Source organism: Eucalyptus grandis, chromosome 3 (genome assembly GCF_016545825.1).
Source record: "Eucalyptus grandis isolate ANBG69807.140 chromosome 3, ASM1654582v1, whole genome shotgun sequence".
Lineage (NCBI taxonomy): Eukaryota > Viridiplantae > Streptophyta > Magnoliopsida > Myrtales > Myrtaceae > Eucalyptus > Eucalyptus grandis.
In genome coordinates, this window is record NC_052614.1 from 48,540,367 (window position 1) to 48,555,460 (window position 15,094).

The following is a 15,094-nucleotide window of genomic DNA, read 5'->3' on the forward strand; positions in this document are numbered from 1 at the left end:
TAGAAACCGAAAATGGGCAGTAGTTTCCAAGAGATGATGTTGAAGCGCCAAGCCTTATGTTCGGTCGTCACGGCTTCACACAAGAAGAATTAGCTTGTCTGAGGTTCCTCCGATATTAACTACTTGTGCTCAATTGGTGCTATGCAAAAGAAATAAAATAAAGGAAGCTTCAGTAATTAGTAGAAAAAGTTAGAATCGCATCTAATTGAGGACATGGAAAGAGGCCCTAATTGACGTTGCAGCTATGAGGGGGTTAGTTCTGAAAACTAACAGGTAGTGCTCTGCTATTTCACCACTATATTTGAGGTATATAAGTCATTCAACTGAACTTTACAAATATAGAGAGTTCCAATGTGCAAAGCAACCCTCTTGCACACGAATAGTTGTACACTTGAGCAAATTCGTATCCTATAGAATAACTCAAGAATAGAAAAACTGGTACAGAAAAGGAATGGAGAAAATTTTAATGACGAGAGGAATTTTGATTTAAGTAAATTCTATAAAATAGGCTTAATGTGTTGCAAGATCGAGAAAAGCTGATTGGAGATTAGAACAAGATGGGATCATTCCGATTTGAGTCCACTGTTGACTAAACACAGTTAAATATATTTGTTACAAAGGTGATAGAGTGCGAGTTTTACTTTTTAAATGGATGTTCGAGGTGTCTTTAGGTCCTCTGCAATACATAGAGGAATGATTCCTAGATTCTGCAGCCATAAAAAGGATTGACACAAAGTTATCAACGTTCTGGTCATAAGTTACTAGTGAAAGCTAAAGAGCAGAATTTAACGGTAAATTATCGGCTAATTTCCAAATTGACTATTTCAATGTAAAGAGGAAAAAAATGCTTGGAGAGATAGGAGAATCTTACTTCATTGCACATAATATAGATGCAGAAGTTAGCATAATACTACAAACTAAATTGTTTTTTTGTTAGAGCCTCGCTAAAAATAATTCATAAGAATATGCCACGGTTTCTCAAGATTTTACTAAGTATAATATGCTTATCTCATAATTCAAATCACTTAGAAACCGACATCTCATTTCAAATAGATCCCTAGATTTCAAATGATGGTCCATCAATGAAGTAACATAATGATGACGTATTCAGTTTGGTAGTTTGATCCAATTTCACCAATTCATCAACAAAAGCCACTTGACATTGGTTCATGAATATTTTTTAGCATCCTAAATTTCTTCAAATTTAACAATGTCCAACCAAATTTTGGTGTGGCTGTAGACCGATCAGTTGTCATTTGATATCGTTTTATTCCACGCTTGATAAAACAAACTTTTCTTTGTCATGCATTGCTGCAGGCTACAGAAGAGGTTTTGAGATAGCTAACATATGCTACAAGGAGGACCACCCAAGTAGTTGAATGATAGATCACAGGTCGATGTTTTGATGACGAAGATGTCGCAAAAGGTACCGAGTATCATAATGTAAATGGGCCCCAGTACTAAATAATTTCCTAACAAGTGATCATGTGATTTTAAGCAATGTCACCTTCATTATTTGTTCACCTTCTAGATATGAATTTGAATGAGACCCAGATATTTCTCTCTCTCTCCCCCCATCCAAGTTGATGTTATTATTAATCCAATGCTTGTTTTGGAAAACTGATGTTAATGAGTGCTCTTCCAATTTGTTAGACATATTTGGTACGAAGTATTTTCAATTTTTTAAATATTCACTTTTCGTAATACAAGAGAATTCAATGTATTGAAAATAAAAAATATATATATTTATTTATTGACTCCTTAAAAATTGCTTCACTAGGCACTCGTTAGCAATATCCATATTGTAGAATAATTTTGTTGTTGGTGGACAAATGCCATGTGTGTCTGTTGGTAAATGTGTTAATGAGAGACAAGTTATCTAGGTTGTTGATGCCATTTTTGTAGGTTGTTAAGTATTTTATAAGTTGTATAGATATATTCTTTCGTCTACTCATTAAGATAATAATAAGGGAAAAACTCAAATAAGGACCTGAAGTAGAGCCATTTCTAAAAAAACATGACCTAAAGTGGGCACTGTCTCAAATAAGGACCTGGAGTGGCTAACTTACTCTCAATTAAGGACCTAAACTTCTAATTTTATTCACAACCAGAGGTACTTTGTCAGGCGTGAAGACACGATGCAGCTTCTTCGGTGATGACTGGAGCAGCGAAGTGGAGACATGGGACATAAGTTTTCGTGGTGTTGAAATGATGAAAACGTTGGCGAGGAGCCGCACGGTTTTTGGGGCCGAGAAATGCATAAGCTCAGGTCGGCAATGATGCTTGCCCGAGAAGACTCCAACGTGCGAATGAGGGAAGCCAGCTTAGAGGGAACAATAATCAGAAATCTTAGCCAATACATTTAATGTTTTTTTTTTTTGTAAAGGTAAGAAATATATAGATTAAGCAGAAACTAACAAGAAAAAAGGGGGGGAAACCAGGCACCAACAGAGCAGACACTCAAGGCGACCCAAGTCGAAAGAGAGTGAAGGGGTGCCTTGGATCCAAAAGCAGCAAAGAAAACCAAACAAGGACACCTAAACAACAAAGACTAAACTAGACCGAAAGACCCTCCATCAATTAAAGATAGACGGACTCAAGTTCCAGCTCTGTTGCAGCCTTCTGTTCGTCGGGGTATCCAAGACATGCTTGAACGTCATCGCTTTGTCTTTAATTGCCTTACAAAGATGCATCTTCATCGCCGGGATAAAGTGAGTCTGATTCCGGAAGATGATGTTATTGCGCTCTTTCCATATTATGTAGCAAAGAGCACCAAAGCTGAATCGAGCCATAGAGTGATAAAAGCCCCTATCCGAGAATCGTCTGGATGCCCAATCAAGATTCTCCCGCCAAGAATTGTTCCGCCACAAGACATTGAATTTCGCAGCCCAGAAGGAGGCGAGATTCCCCGGTATACGGCATGCGAAGAAGAGGTGATCCACCGAATCTGGCCTGCTTGAACAAAAAGGACACGAAGAAGATGCTGGAATCAACGCAAATGAGAGGAGAAGAACCTGAGTTGGCAACCTGTTACGGGTAATAAGCCATAGGTGGGTTTGGTATCTCGACGGCATGGATGAGCTCCACACAAACGAAGACCAAGACACCACATTTCCTTTGGGTCCGAAGAGATCCCAAGCGTACGCCGTTGAGAATTTCCCCGATGGATGCCGTAACCATTGGAAACGGTCTTCTTGTTGATTAAACTCAGGTAGGGGATCCCACCAATTAGCCCTAACATTAATAACATACCAACCAAGAGGCGTGGATAAGGCATCAGCAACAGAGGCATCTCGGGGGATGCCGGAACGATATATCTCCAGGTTGGAAAATAGAATATTGAGAGGGCCATTAGGGTGCCAAGGATCGAACCAGAATGACACAGCTTTTCCATTCCCTATCCTCCATCTGAAATGCTGCTGGTAAACATACCGAAGGTGAAGGAGTCTTTTCCAAGCCCAAGAACAATAAGTGGGGATAGGAGTAATCCAGAAATTCTTCCGGTTTAAAAATGTGGAGTGGATCCACTTACACCAGAGAGATTCTTTGTCCGAGAAGAGCTTCCAAATACATTTAATGTTTTGGCCCCACAAGTCCACAATGCACTCTCTTTGTCCCCCCCCCCAAATCACTTTCAAGCTTATCAATTCTTAAACAAATTTAAAGTCCAAAATTGCAATCCTCATCCTACCATACGAATTTCACAATTTTGAGCTTCAAATCTTCAATAAATTCCCAAATTGAGGTCCAATTTTGATGTAGAAAAATCCCAAATGATTTTCTATAAATCCCTGACACACAAAGGCTCAGCCTGGAAGTCCAATTTCCCATTAATTTAGCCAATCCGAATTTCTGCCAAAATTTCGCGACGTCCAAACCCAATTTCTGTAAAAATCTCAGAACCTACAAAAAATCTTCTGAGACTGAGTTGATGTTCCTAAAATAGCTCGTGACACCACAAACTTTCAATTTTTCAAATCAGGCTCAAATAAACGGTTAATTTCATTCCCGTGCACTTTTAGCGTGACCTAGACTACCGGGTAGTTTTCAAAACTTTTCAGGGCAATTGACTCGTGGTCGATTTTCTTCGAGCCACAATGAACCCACTCGACACATTGACGACTCTCGATTGTCGTGAAAATCTCGATGGCTCAATTACAAACACAGGCTACCAAAACGACAAAAAAATCACATTAGTGTCGATCAACGAGAATTTCCCAATTTAGTGGAGTCACCCACGATCGTCCACACATCTCAGTTGAACCAACCTATCTTTGATCTCAATTCGATTTTTAACTGTGCCGTAATGACCTCTAAAGATAAACACGGTCAAGAAGCCGATTCCTGATCGAATTCTCAAGTCTATTGTCTTAAAATTCTTTAATGGCTTACCCAGCTAATCTAGTTATCTCAGGAGTGATCAGCTCTGAGAACAACCCTATAGACGCGTCAATGAAATACCCGATTAATTTAATAGAAAACAATACTGAAAATTCTGGATGTTACAAACTCCCAAGCTATGCAACTAATCCCTTTGGCAACATATTTCTCTCACCTCGAGAGTGCATCAAACTCCACTTATTCCGAGCCTTCTGCTAACCCAGCAACTACAATTTTTTGTGTTGTTTTCGGTCCTACTTGCCAACAACATGTAGCAATATCCAAGCATCGCCAAATCGTCTTGTTTGACTAACTTATGCCTCTATTCAATTAACCCTTGGTGATCAACAATTTCACGCCAAAGAACAATTTTGTTGCAACTGGCAACTATTTCAACCTTGGTAAGAGTTTGCCTCATCAATTTCAAATTTGGGTTTGCCTCTCTTGCGTAAATTCAATCTTTCAAAGATCCCACTTCCCCTTTGCAATGCCAATGGCTCCTTTCAATAATCCCTAGTTTGGAGACACCCACTCACACTCTTGTCATTCTCATCGACACAACTCTTCTCCTCAATTGATACCCCATCTTGAGATTGATCATTAGTCGTATCTGACATCATTAACTGTAGAAATTGTTGTACTCCGTTGCCCCATTACCGCCATTGACAAGTCCTATTCGAGCTCTCGACCTCATCGACCGCTACCCCTTATAGAAAATCCAACATCATAGTCATCAAATGGAGGTCAATTCGAGCTTTAGGCTGAACACAAGCGAGCCGAGATTTGATGCATCTTGAGGAACTAAGGATTTTGGCATCCGAGAAGGTGGCCAGTAGCAAATAACTCAAATCCGACTTCTTGTCACTAGGACCAACTATGTGATGACATGAAGCTCACGAGGTCGTTAGTAGGGGCCCTGATTATGGTGTTGAAGAAGGAGGCAATGTAGAGCGAAGGAGGAGGTGTGAGGAAGATGAAGAAAGAAAAAAAATTAAAGAAAAAATGTTCTTGGACAAAGCTACCCCAAGCTATAAATAAGATTGAAAGTTTGGGCCCTTATTTGAGACAAAATTAGCCACTTTGAGTCCTTATTTGATACAGTATCCACTTTGGGTTCTTTTTTGAGAAAATGAACCCACTTTGGGCCCTTATTTGAGATTTTCCCTCATAATAATAACAATAATATAAAATAATATAAAATTTCATTTTCGTTGAATTTGTAATCTGAAATAGTTAGGGCAATTATTATTCTTTTTCTTTCTTTTTTTTTTTGGGTCAAAAGTTCAATGATGATTCATGAGCCAAGAAATTGCCCCACTAAACCAACCTAATCTTGTACCACCCATTTATGTTCATAAACATTTCTAGTTGATGGTGCAATTGCTTAAATTGCTTGCATTCAGTGTGAATATGTTTGTCTATCGCATATTTAACGCTCACTTATGGATGTTGATCTTTATATTTCGAGCTGAGCAATCCCAAAACTGATGCACGTTTTGTTGAATATTGCACTTTGAAAGTTAAAAGCAATTGGCATGTTGTGGTTGAGTGTTGAATGTGTGCGAAGAAATTATTAATTAAGAAGTGTAAATACATTATCAAATTGACTCTAAAACAAAGTAAGGAAAACTAGTTCGGGGCCACATATGACTTCATTGTAGAGGCAACTTGCTCAGAAGGTTTAGGAACAAATTCTTGTGGAGTTTGAAATAAGTTCATATTTAGTTGTTAAGCATCCATTCAACTTCTTCGAGAGGTTAAAGACTGACTTCTAGAAGAAGTTTCAAATTGAGTTCAGCAAGAGATTATAAGGAGTAGAGTTAGGGTGAGTGAGTATGCATAAATACAAAGATTGCAGTGTGAGATTGAGAAGCTAGAGATGAGCTCAAAGAGGGAAAATTGTCCAAAAGGTCTTGAACTTACGACGGTCAATTCATTCTTAAACCTTTCAATTTTGTCAATTTAGTACTAATTTTTTCGACAATTTACCAATTTAGTCCTATACATTTTGAAGATTTGTCAATTTAGTCATAAACAATTTAACAATCTACTAATTGGCCAGAAATCGTTGAAGTGACAAAGTGGAGTCATCACCGACCATCCTACATTGCATGATAGGCGCTGACATGGACAACTTTTACAATTTTTAATCTTTTCTATATGATTTCTTTTCCTTTTCTTTTCTTTTTCACTTTTTTCCCTCCGTTGGCCCTCACATGAGGCTAGCAACCTCAAAACCAGTTGACTTGATTTAATCTCAAACTAGCACATAATTAAGCTCCAAGTTTGGTTCTTCTGTGAAATTTTCAAGCCATTCTCCTTTTTCCACTTACTAAAAGAAAGATGCACCCTATAAGAAAATAACCAACAACCATATAATATAGCATAATATATGTGTATATTATTCATACGCTCTTGTTATATATGAACTCAGGAGCAATTGCTGAAAAGTTCACATTCACAAGTCGCATATGTGTACATCACTAAAGGTCTAGCACTTCCATGTAATATCTCAGCCACAGGGGATTTTATCATAAGAATAGCTTTTTTGGAAAATAAAACTTTCATTGAAGATAAACAAATGCAAGGCTTTCATAAAATTAATGAATGAGGTGGGTTGATCAAATGATGGGGGAACTTATTTCGCTTCAGCCCTAGATGGAGATCACTTTTGCTAAACAAATAGAAAAAGAAAGATCTAACCAAGCAAATGAGTGAAAGTTAAAAAATAACTTGAGGCTAAGACAAGGTCAATGGGTTAAACCAAACTTATGTATAAAGCAAAAGGCATTGAAATTTTGTCCCAAGTTTGGAACCGCAAAGTGATCACAATGATTCTCCAATAGTCAAAATTTCTATTCACTTTCATGCATATCGATTTTCGTCAACATCTCTTTTGGTATGCCTGCAGATTGATTTATTCCAACACGTTCACATTACGGGTGAGCATGGTCCAAATGGGCGGTTTACATTCAAGATCCAGAAACCAACCATTAACAGTTAGTTCTGAAAAATTGGAATAGGGAACCACTCATTGATTCTATAGATGCACCCTGAAACCGAACCGTCAATCTAGTCTAGTTCCCAAGGGGTTCCATAGAACCAATTCCACCAAGCTTCATGTGTTAGCAATGTAATGTGCAACAAAGAATTACACAACAGAATCACATCATCAAAGACACTCTTAGTTAGAGCCAATGAACTAATGCTATAAGTATGTTAGGAAGTGTGTGAGTAAGAGAGCACACTCATCAAACTTGTTATAAATGAGCAAAAGTAGACGAAGTATCTAATACAAATAATGATAAGTACCCTAGGGGTCTAAGTTTTTTCGTTATTTATATTATAATTTAAATATATTATATATTATCGGTTCGGTCTAGGTGGGCGGTTCCATACTTAGAACCGGAAACTGGACTAGTACTCACCGGTTCCAATAAATTAGAATCAAGAACCGGACCGGTTCTCTTAGGAATCATCAGTTCTTGGGAAGTTCGGTCTAGTTCTGTGCAGTTCAGTCTGGTTCTGGGTGGTCTGGGCAATCTGGGCGATACTTGGTTCATTTGCACACTCCAAATTCACATTATATGCTCTTGAGGAACTTATTAACAAGACCCTAACCATAATTGCCTGTTTTGTATCATATGTTTTACAACTAAGACATTTTTTTATCTCAATTTGGAGATCTTTTAAACATATTTACCAATCGGACGGGCCATGTTAAATTGGAGTGGTAAAACTAGTCCTTTGCTAGAAAAGAAAACATTTTGCTTGACACCAACATGGCTAAGAGAATTTCAAACAGTTCTCATACATCGATAAAAAAATTTCTTTTATGTTCCCTATTTAATTTTTAAATTTTGGGGAAAAGGCATGATCGATGACGTAATAAAAAAAATACCTACAATTCACTCTAGACATTGTTTAGAAAGAGGAGGGCCATGCATAAATAGCACTTTCATTTTTGGGCTAAATGTGACCGGAGATAGAAAATCTTGAGAAGATGCTAAAACATGGAACTTCTAATTCAAATAGGTTAGATTAGAACATCAATACAAACTAATGGCCCACAAATTCGATTTGAGAGGCCCAAAGTTTAGGCTACTTAAGTATGGAATGGACTAAACTCCAACATAGTAATAATTGATTTGAGAGGCTTCTTCAAACTTTAAAACTTTTTCATATTGTAGGTGTCAAGACATCGCATGTTAAACTTGATAGTGCGATCCGACCAAAAAAAAAAAACTTGATAGTGTGAGAAATCTAACTTAATCCATGCATTATTTCCCTCACACATGTATGTCAAGGACTCAAAACAGAATTTTGTATTTTATTCTCTCTAGATCTTGCGTTAATAACTCATTACATCACTAATGATTTGATTAGTTGCACGATTGGTGATTTATTAAGGCCTACATAGCTAGGGAGAATTTCAGTTAAACATGAAAATGGTTTATTTTAATTGATCAAAACCTTTGCTTTCCCAAAAAATAAAACTCATTTCTAATAAAAGAAAAAGGAAAAGAAAAAAAAAATTAGTGGAGCCCACTTAGCATTTAGCAGATCCCAGGAGGAGAAAAAGAGGAACTTGCTTCATGAGTTTGACCCTGACTCCGTAAAGTTCGCCAATAATAGCGCGTTAGTACGTAGACGCAACCAACAACGAAGGACCGTGAGAAAGCCAAATCAAGTCGAGTCAACTTTTGATTAAGACAAGCCGAGGAAGGAAATTCATGCGTTCACATGGCTCATCGATAGGGGCGAGCATGATTTTTGAGTAAAACTTGAAATCTGAAAACTAGACCAATGGAAATCTATAACTTTTAAATTCTAAAGTATGTAAGATAGGTTCTAGGTTCTAGAAAATGAAGAACATATTTTAATGAGTGGGTTTCAGGTTTTTAGTTTGAGGTACTTGGAACCTGTAACATAAAATCTAGAACAAGTTTTAATGTTTTTTTTTTTTGTCCATGTCCTGACTCCGTAAAGTTCACCAATAATAGCGCGTTAGTACATAGACGCAACCAACAACGAAGGACCGTGAGAAAGCCAAATCAAGTCTAGTCAACTTTTGATTAAGACAAGCCGAGGAAGGAAATTCATGCGTTCACATGGCTCATCGATAGGGGCGAGCATGATTTTCGAGTAAAACTTGAAATCTGAAAACTAGACCAATGGAAATCTATAACTTTTAAATTCTAAAGTATGTAAGATAAGTTCCGGGTTCTAGAAAATGAAGAACATATTTTAATGAGTGGGTTTCAGGTTTTTAGTTTGAGGTACTTGGAACCTGTAACATAAAATCTAGAACAAGTTTTAATGTTTTTTTTTTTTGTCCATGTCCTGACTCCGTAAAGTTCACCAATAATAGCGCGTTAGTACGTAGACGCAACCAACGACGAAGGACCGTGAGAAAGCCAAATCAAGTCTAGTCAACTTTTGATTAAGACAAGCCGAGGAAGGAAATTCATGCGTTCACATGGCTCATTGATAGGGGCGAGCATGATTTTCGAGTAAAACTTGAAATCTGAAAACTAGACCAATGGAAATCTATAACTTTTAAATTCTAAAGTATGTAAGATAAGTTCCAGGTTCTAGAAAATGAAGAACATATTTTAATGAGTGGGTTTTAGGTTTTTAGTTTGAGGTACTTGGAACCTGTAACATAAAATCTAGAACAAGTTTTAATTTTAATTTTTTTTGTCCATGTCTCCGTGCGATCATCCGATATTTCATACTGTTAGATAATGAGTATATAATATGAAAGTACTAGTCCAAATTTCTATTTAACGGCTAAGATTTTTACTTTATTAATGTTCATATTTTTCATATGTCTAAATATAAGTTATGATTAGTGAAAATAATATAGATAGAACCTGGGTAGACCCTGGAACCGACCTAGGAACTTATAATAGGGTAAGTTTTAGGTTCTAAAGTATGAAAAATATGTTTTAGGTTCCAAAAAATAAGGAATTTATTCCAATGGGTAAATTTTAAGTTTTAGGTGAAACCTATACAAAATTTAGAACTGTTCATCCCTACTTTTATCTAGTTGAATTTTTGCCAAGATTTCATTTTCCTCTATTGATAGTTTTGTTCGTTTTGTATTTTTCTTTTTATGAATGATAAGCTTGTTTATTATTATTACATTCATTTTCATTTTGTTTAACTAAAAATGAAAAAATAATAATAAAAAAAGAATCGGTCGAACCTTGGAATAGACCCTAAAACCTATGATAGGATAGGTTCGAGGTTCCAAAAATTGAGGAACTTGTACCAAAGGGTAGGTTCAAGTTTTCAGGCGGAACTTGTAAGGAATATGGAACCACTTACCTCTACTTGTCAATGAATGATGAACATTGGTTATTGGTCTTGTCTCCTGGACAAGCCTTCGCCTCAATTAAAAATTGCTTGGACAACTACTAACGATTACTTGGTTTCAACCAAAAAAAACTACTTGGCGATATCCAATCACCGATGAAGCATGGACCATGAAGTCTTTTTATTTGTTTATAAGTAAGAATTTATATACCAGAGAAACACAATAAGTAACTATAATAGAGTTATTGGTAAAATAACCAAAAAAATCTTAAGTTTATTATAAGAATATTAATTAAATCCTAAAATTTTCAATTTAGTCAATTTATACATTTTTAAGGATTTTGCTGTAGTCCATCAAATAAATTTTAACTAGAAACCGTTGACGTAGTGATGTAATCATCTTTGGGTGTCCTGCGTAGCATGCCAGTGATATGGAATGACATTATTTTGATTTTTTTATAGATATTTTTCAGATTTTCTTTTTTCAAATTTGCTCAAAATGACGTTAATTTGATTGATCAAGTAGTAATAATTCTCTGAAAACCATAGAAATTATGATTTTTCTTTCATCCCACTCGATGTTACTATTAAACAATGCTTATTTTAGAGAGGAATAAGTGCATTCAAAATTTTAAGGCTTATTAAGAAAGTGCAATTACTAAAATATTCAAAATGTGCAATAAAGTTCTAAAGTTTGTCAAATTAATACAATTAAATCCTTCCCTTAACCTTATTTAGCTTAGCTTACGAAAAATACTAATGCGGTTTTTTTAATTATTGTTTTATCTCTCCTAACTAGGGTTAAATTTGTCAAAGCATTAAACATAAGACTAAAATGACATCATCTTGATCCAAATGTTATTTTTTTACCTAATTCTTAGTTAAACCTCATTAAAAAAAAGGATAAATCTTTATCTAGAAGAAAGGGAAATAAAAGCACACAGGTGAGGGCAATTGGCGAGGGTTGCCAAACTAGCAAAGTGAAGGAAAAAAAAGGGCACACCGATAAAGTCACACAAGATTTTTTGTTAGTTAAGTTGGAGGGAGTTAAAAAAGACTCAATTGCATTAATTTGACAAGTTTTAGAACTTAACTACAATGACGGTTCATGAGTTAGGAATTACCTTTTTAAACCAACATGATCTCTCACCACCTATTTATGCACATCGACATATGTAGTTGATGGTGCATTGCTCAAACTACTTGCATTAAGTGTGAATATGTCTACCTACCGCATATTTAGTGGCTGTCTATGGATGCGGATTTTTATATTTTAAGCTAAGCAATCCTAAAATCGCTGCATGTTGTTTAGTATTCTTAGAATGTTCATTTGATGTACCCTTTGAGCTGTAAAAACAACTTGAAAATAGCGATTCAATGTTGCGATTTTGGGAAGTTATTATTAGTTAAGAAGCATAAATACATTATCAAAATGACTCTCAAACCAAGTAATGAAAGCTAGCTTGGGGCCATGCGTAACTTCACCATAATGTTAACTTGTTGGGGAAGTTCAATAGCAACTTCTCGTGAATTTGCTTGAGACAGCAGAGGAAATTGTTTTCAATTAAGTAAAAGTATGAACGCCTTTTTTGAAGAAAGAAACCAGTTTTAGCTTTAAATTTATGAAACCAGATTGGTGTTTTCAAAAGAGAATGAGAAGAGGAAAGCGAACGATCCTCTTTAAAGCAAAAGCAGCACTACCGATCGGTCAAAAGTACTTGTCTGTCGCGTCTGCCATGTGTCTCCCACTAGCTGGGTAGTTGACGGAGCTTTTTGACTCTAGGGGTTTGCATAATTTAAGCCGCGGGTCCTTTCCTTCTCGGAAATTCACCTTTGTTCCACCCCACGTTTCTTGATGTTTTCTTCGCATCAAGGGCAATCACATAGCTTAAATTCACCTCTCCTTGAGAAGCACTTCTTTTGCTAAATCTTGTCACAATTAATGCCTATTTGGTAATCATTCTATTATCAAGAATAATTTTTGCTTATAAATGATTTTTTTATTTTGTTCGCAATAACAATTTTTGACCATTTGAAGACGCTTGGTAAATTGTCCAAATTTTTTTAAAAATAAAAATGCATTTGGTTAAACCCTTAAAATTTCTAATTCAAACCATTTTCTTTTAATCTTTTAATAATTTTATTAATTTTTTCTCTTTTTTCTTTTTCCTTTCTTTTTCCCTTTTCATCTCCTCCTTCCTCCTATTGTTGGCCATGGCCAATGACCGGTTAGATGAGGGCCGGCGGCCTCGCTAGAGCGTCACCAGCCCCTGGTGACCCTAGCCACGACGAGGCTTGTTAGCCCAAGCCTCGGCAAGGCTCGGCCTCATAGTGGCTCAATGTCGCTGGGGCCGACAATGCTCTAGTAAGGTCACCAACCATGGCCAAGGCCGATGACCGGCCAAAAGGAAGAAGAAAAAGAAAGAGAAAAGGAGGAAAGAGATGAAAAGAGAAGAGGGAAGAGGAAAAATTAGATTTGATTATAGGAATTGTTCTCGAGAATTAAAAAAAAAACTTTTTTTACTCATTAATTCTATTCCAAATCTATTTTGAGGAACAAAAAACAGGATTTTGTTCCCGAGAATAAAAAAAAAAAAATGGATTTTTGTTCCCGAGAACAAAAAAATTACCAAATAGATTTCTATTCTTTTTTCATGATAGCAAACAAAATAATAGAATTAGGCACTATTTGGAGTGCTATCAAACGGGCCCCTTGATTTTTTTTGCATGCTGTGGTTAAATTGTTGGTGAATGCGTGGTAGATGATCAGCCATAAATTGGACTCCATCAAGGGGTCGTTTTGATCAACATCTGAACTTTGCTAGGCTGGCTACAAGTTAGTAATCGACTTGACTTGGAATTTTAAATAACTTCTTTGTACATGTATAGTACAAGAAAGAGACTTGCACATATAAAGATGCAATTCATTGTGCTTGTATGGTAGAGTTAGAGTGAGTAAGCGTGCATATGGTAATGTTTTAATTCACGATAACAGTTTTTTTTAGACATTTTTTTATATTTTTATTCCCGGGAACACTTTTTGAGCATTTGAAGACGTTTTGTGACTAAATAAAATGTTTGTTCTTGGAAGAAAAATGCGTTTGGCATGACCCCATATATTTTTGTGACTTAGAATTTCTTTTAATTTATTAATAATTTTATTACATTTTAATGTTTTTGTTTTCTTTTTTTTTCTTTTCTTCTCCATCTTCTAGCCGATCGTCAACCTTGGCCATGGCCGGCCGGTGACCGGCCGACAAGGGCCTCGCCGGCCTCGGGGAGCCTCGCCTGCCATTGGTGAGGTCCCCGAGCCTGGTCCCCCAAGCCTCGCCCAATCACGACAAGGCTCGGGGGACCTCACCGGTGGCTGCGTTATTATTCTGTCCCATCCAAATCATGTCCCATTAACCATTTTTGACCCAAAAGGTAATACTAACTTTTAGTTAATCATATTTTCACAATAAGTAAAGTGGAAATCCTTCGTTTTTATGTATGTTTCCCTTCCCACGGTAATCACAAAATTTTGTACACTAATATTCTCGTGTCAAATTGTTGAATCAATAGGAGTATTGCAATTTAAAAATTATATATAATTATTTTATAGAAAAGTGCATAATTAAAATTACAAAACTGCACCTGCGATGCATGCATGCAAAAAATGGATGTTTAAAAGGTTTTACAGAATTTCCCTATTATGATATATTGGAACTACAATTTTGATGAAATGAAATTATCGACTCAATGCGAAAATATTGAACCCATATATGTGGAAAGCGAACAATATTCTAAGTTTTGTATGGAAAGGGTAACGTTAAACTCGATACTAATTTGTACGGAAAAGTGATATCCAAGAACAAGAAGCATGTCAGCTCTAATGAGTTGAAGCCTTGGAAGAAGGCTCTTGTTGAGGTTGCCCGTATAAAGGGATGGGAACTTAGAGGCAAGGGGGAATTCTATTGACACTTTTTCTCAAGGTAAATTGTTGCAAACCACATCTGTTTGGAAGAAACTTTGCGTTTCCAAACCCGCAAAAATTACCAGTTCAACTGATTTTAATGCTTGATTTCCGTTGGTTCAAGTAGTTGAAACAACTGATTTGTGTATCCACATGTTCCCTAAAGTCCTGTATTCTATCATGTCTTCGACTGAAATGAAATTTTCATGATTTGCTTCAGCCAAGCAGAACACATTGAAACGATTGTTGAAGGGGTCTCCCGTAAGCTTGATACAAAACACATGACTGAAACTGAAAATTGGGTTGAAGATAATGCTCAGGTGGAAGCCATAATGAAATTGTTGGATGTTGGCTCTGATGGTGTACATTTAATTGGTATTCATAGCACCGATGGTGTTGGAAAAACAACTCTTGCCAAATTTATGTTCACAAGCTATC

The 15,094-nt window shown here is 36.3% G+C and overlaps 1 protein-coding gene across 1 annotated transcript; it reads right to left on the reverse strand.

Annotated features, from left to right (window-relative positions):
• Positions 1 to 2,576: 2,576 nt before the first annotated feature.
• Positions 2,577 to 4,997, reverse strand: LOC120291903. Its single transcript, XM_039309706.1, has 2 exons — positions 4,917 to 4,997; positions 2,577 to 3,416 (listed from the first exon to the last, which is right to left on the reverse strand). Exons 1-2 carry the CDS (start codon positions 4,995 to 4,997, stop codon positions 2,577 to 2,579), a joined length of 921 nt encoding a protein of 306 aa, XP_039165640.1.
• Between the last annotated feature and the right edge of the window lie 10,097 nt (positions 4,998 to 15,094).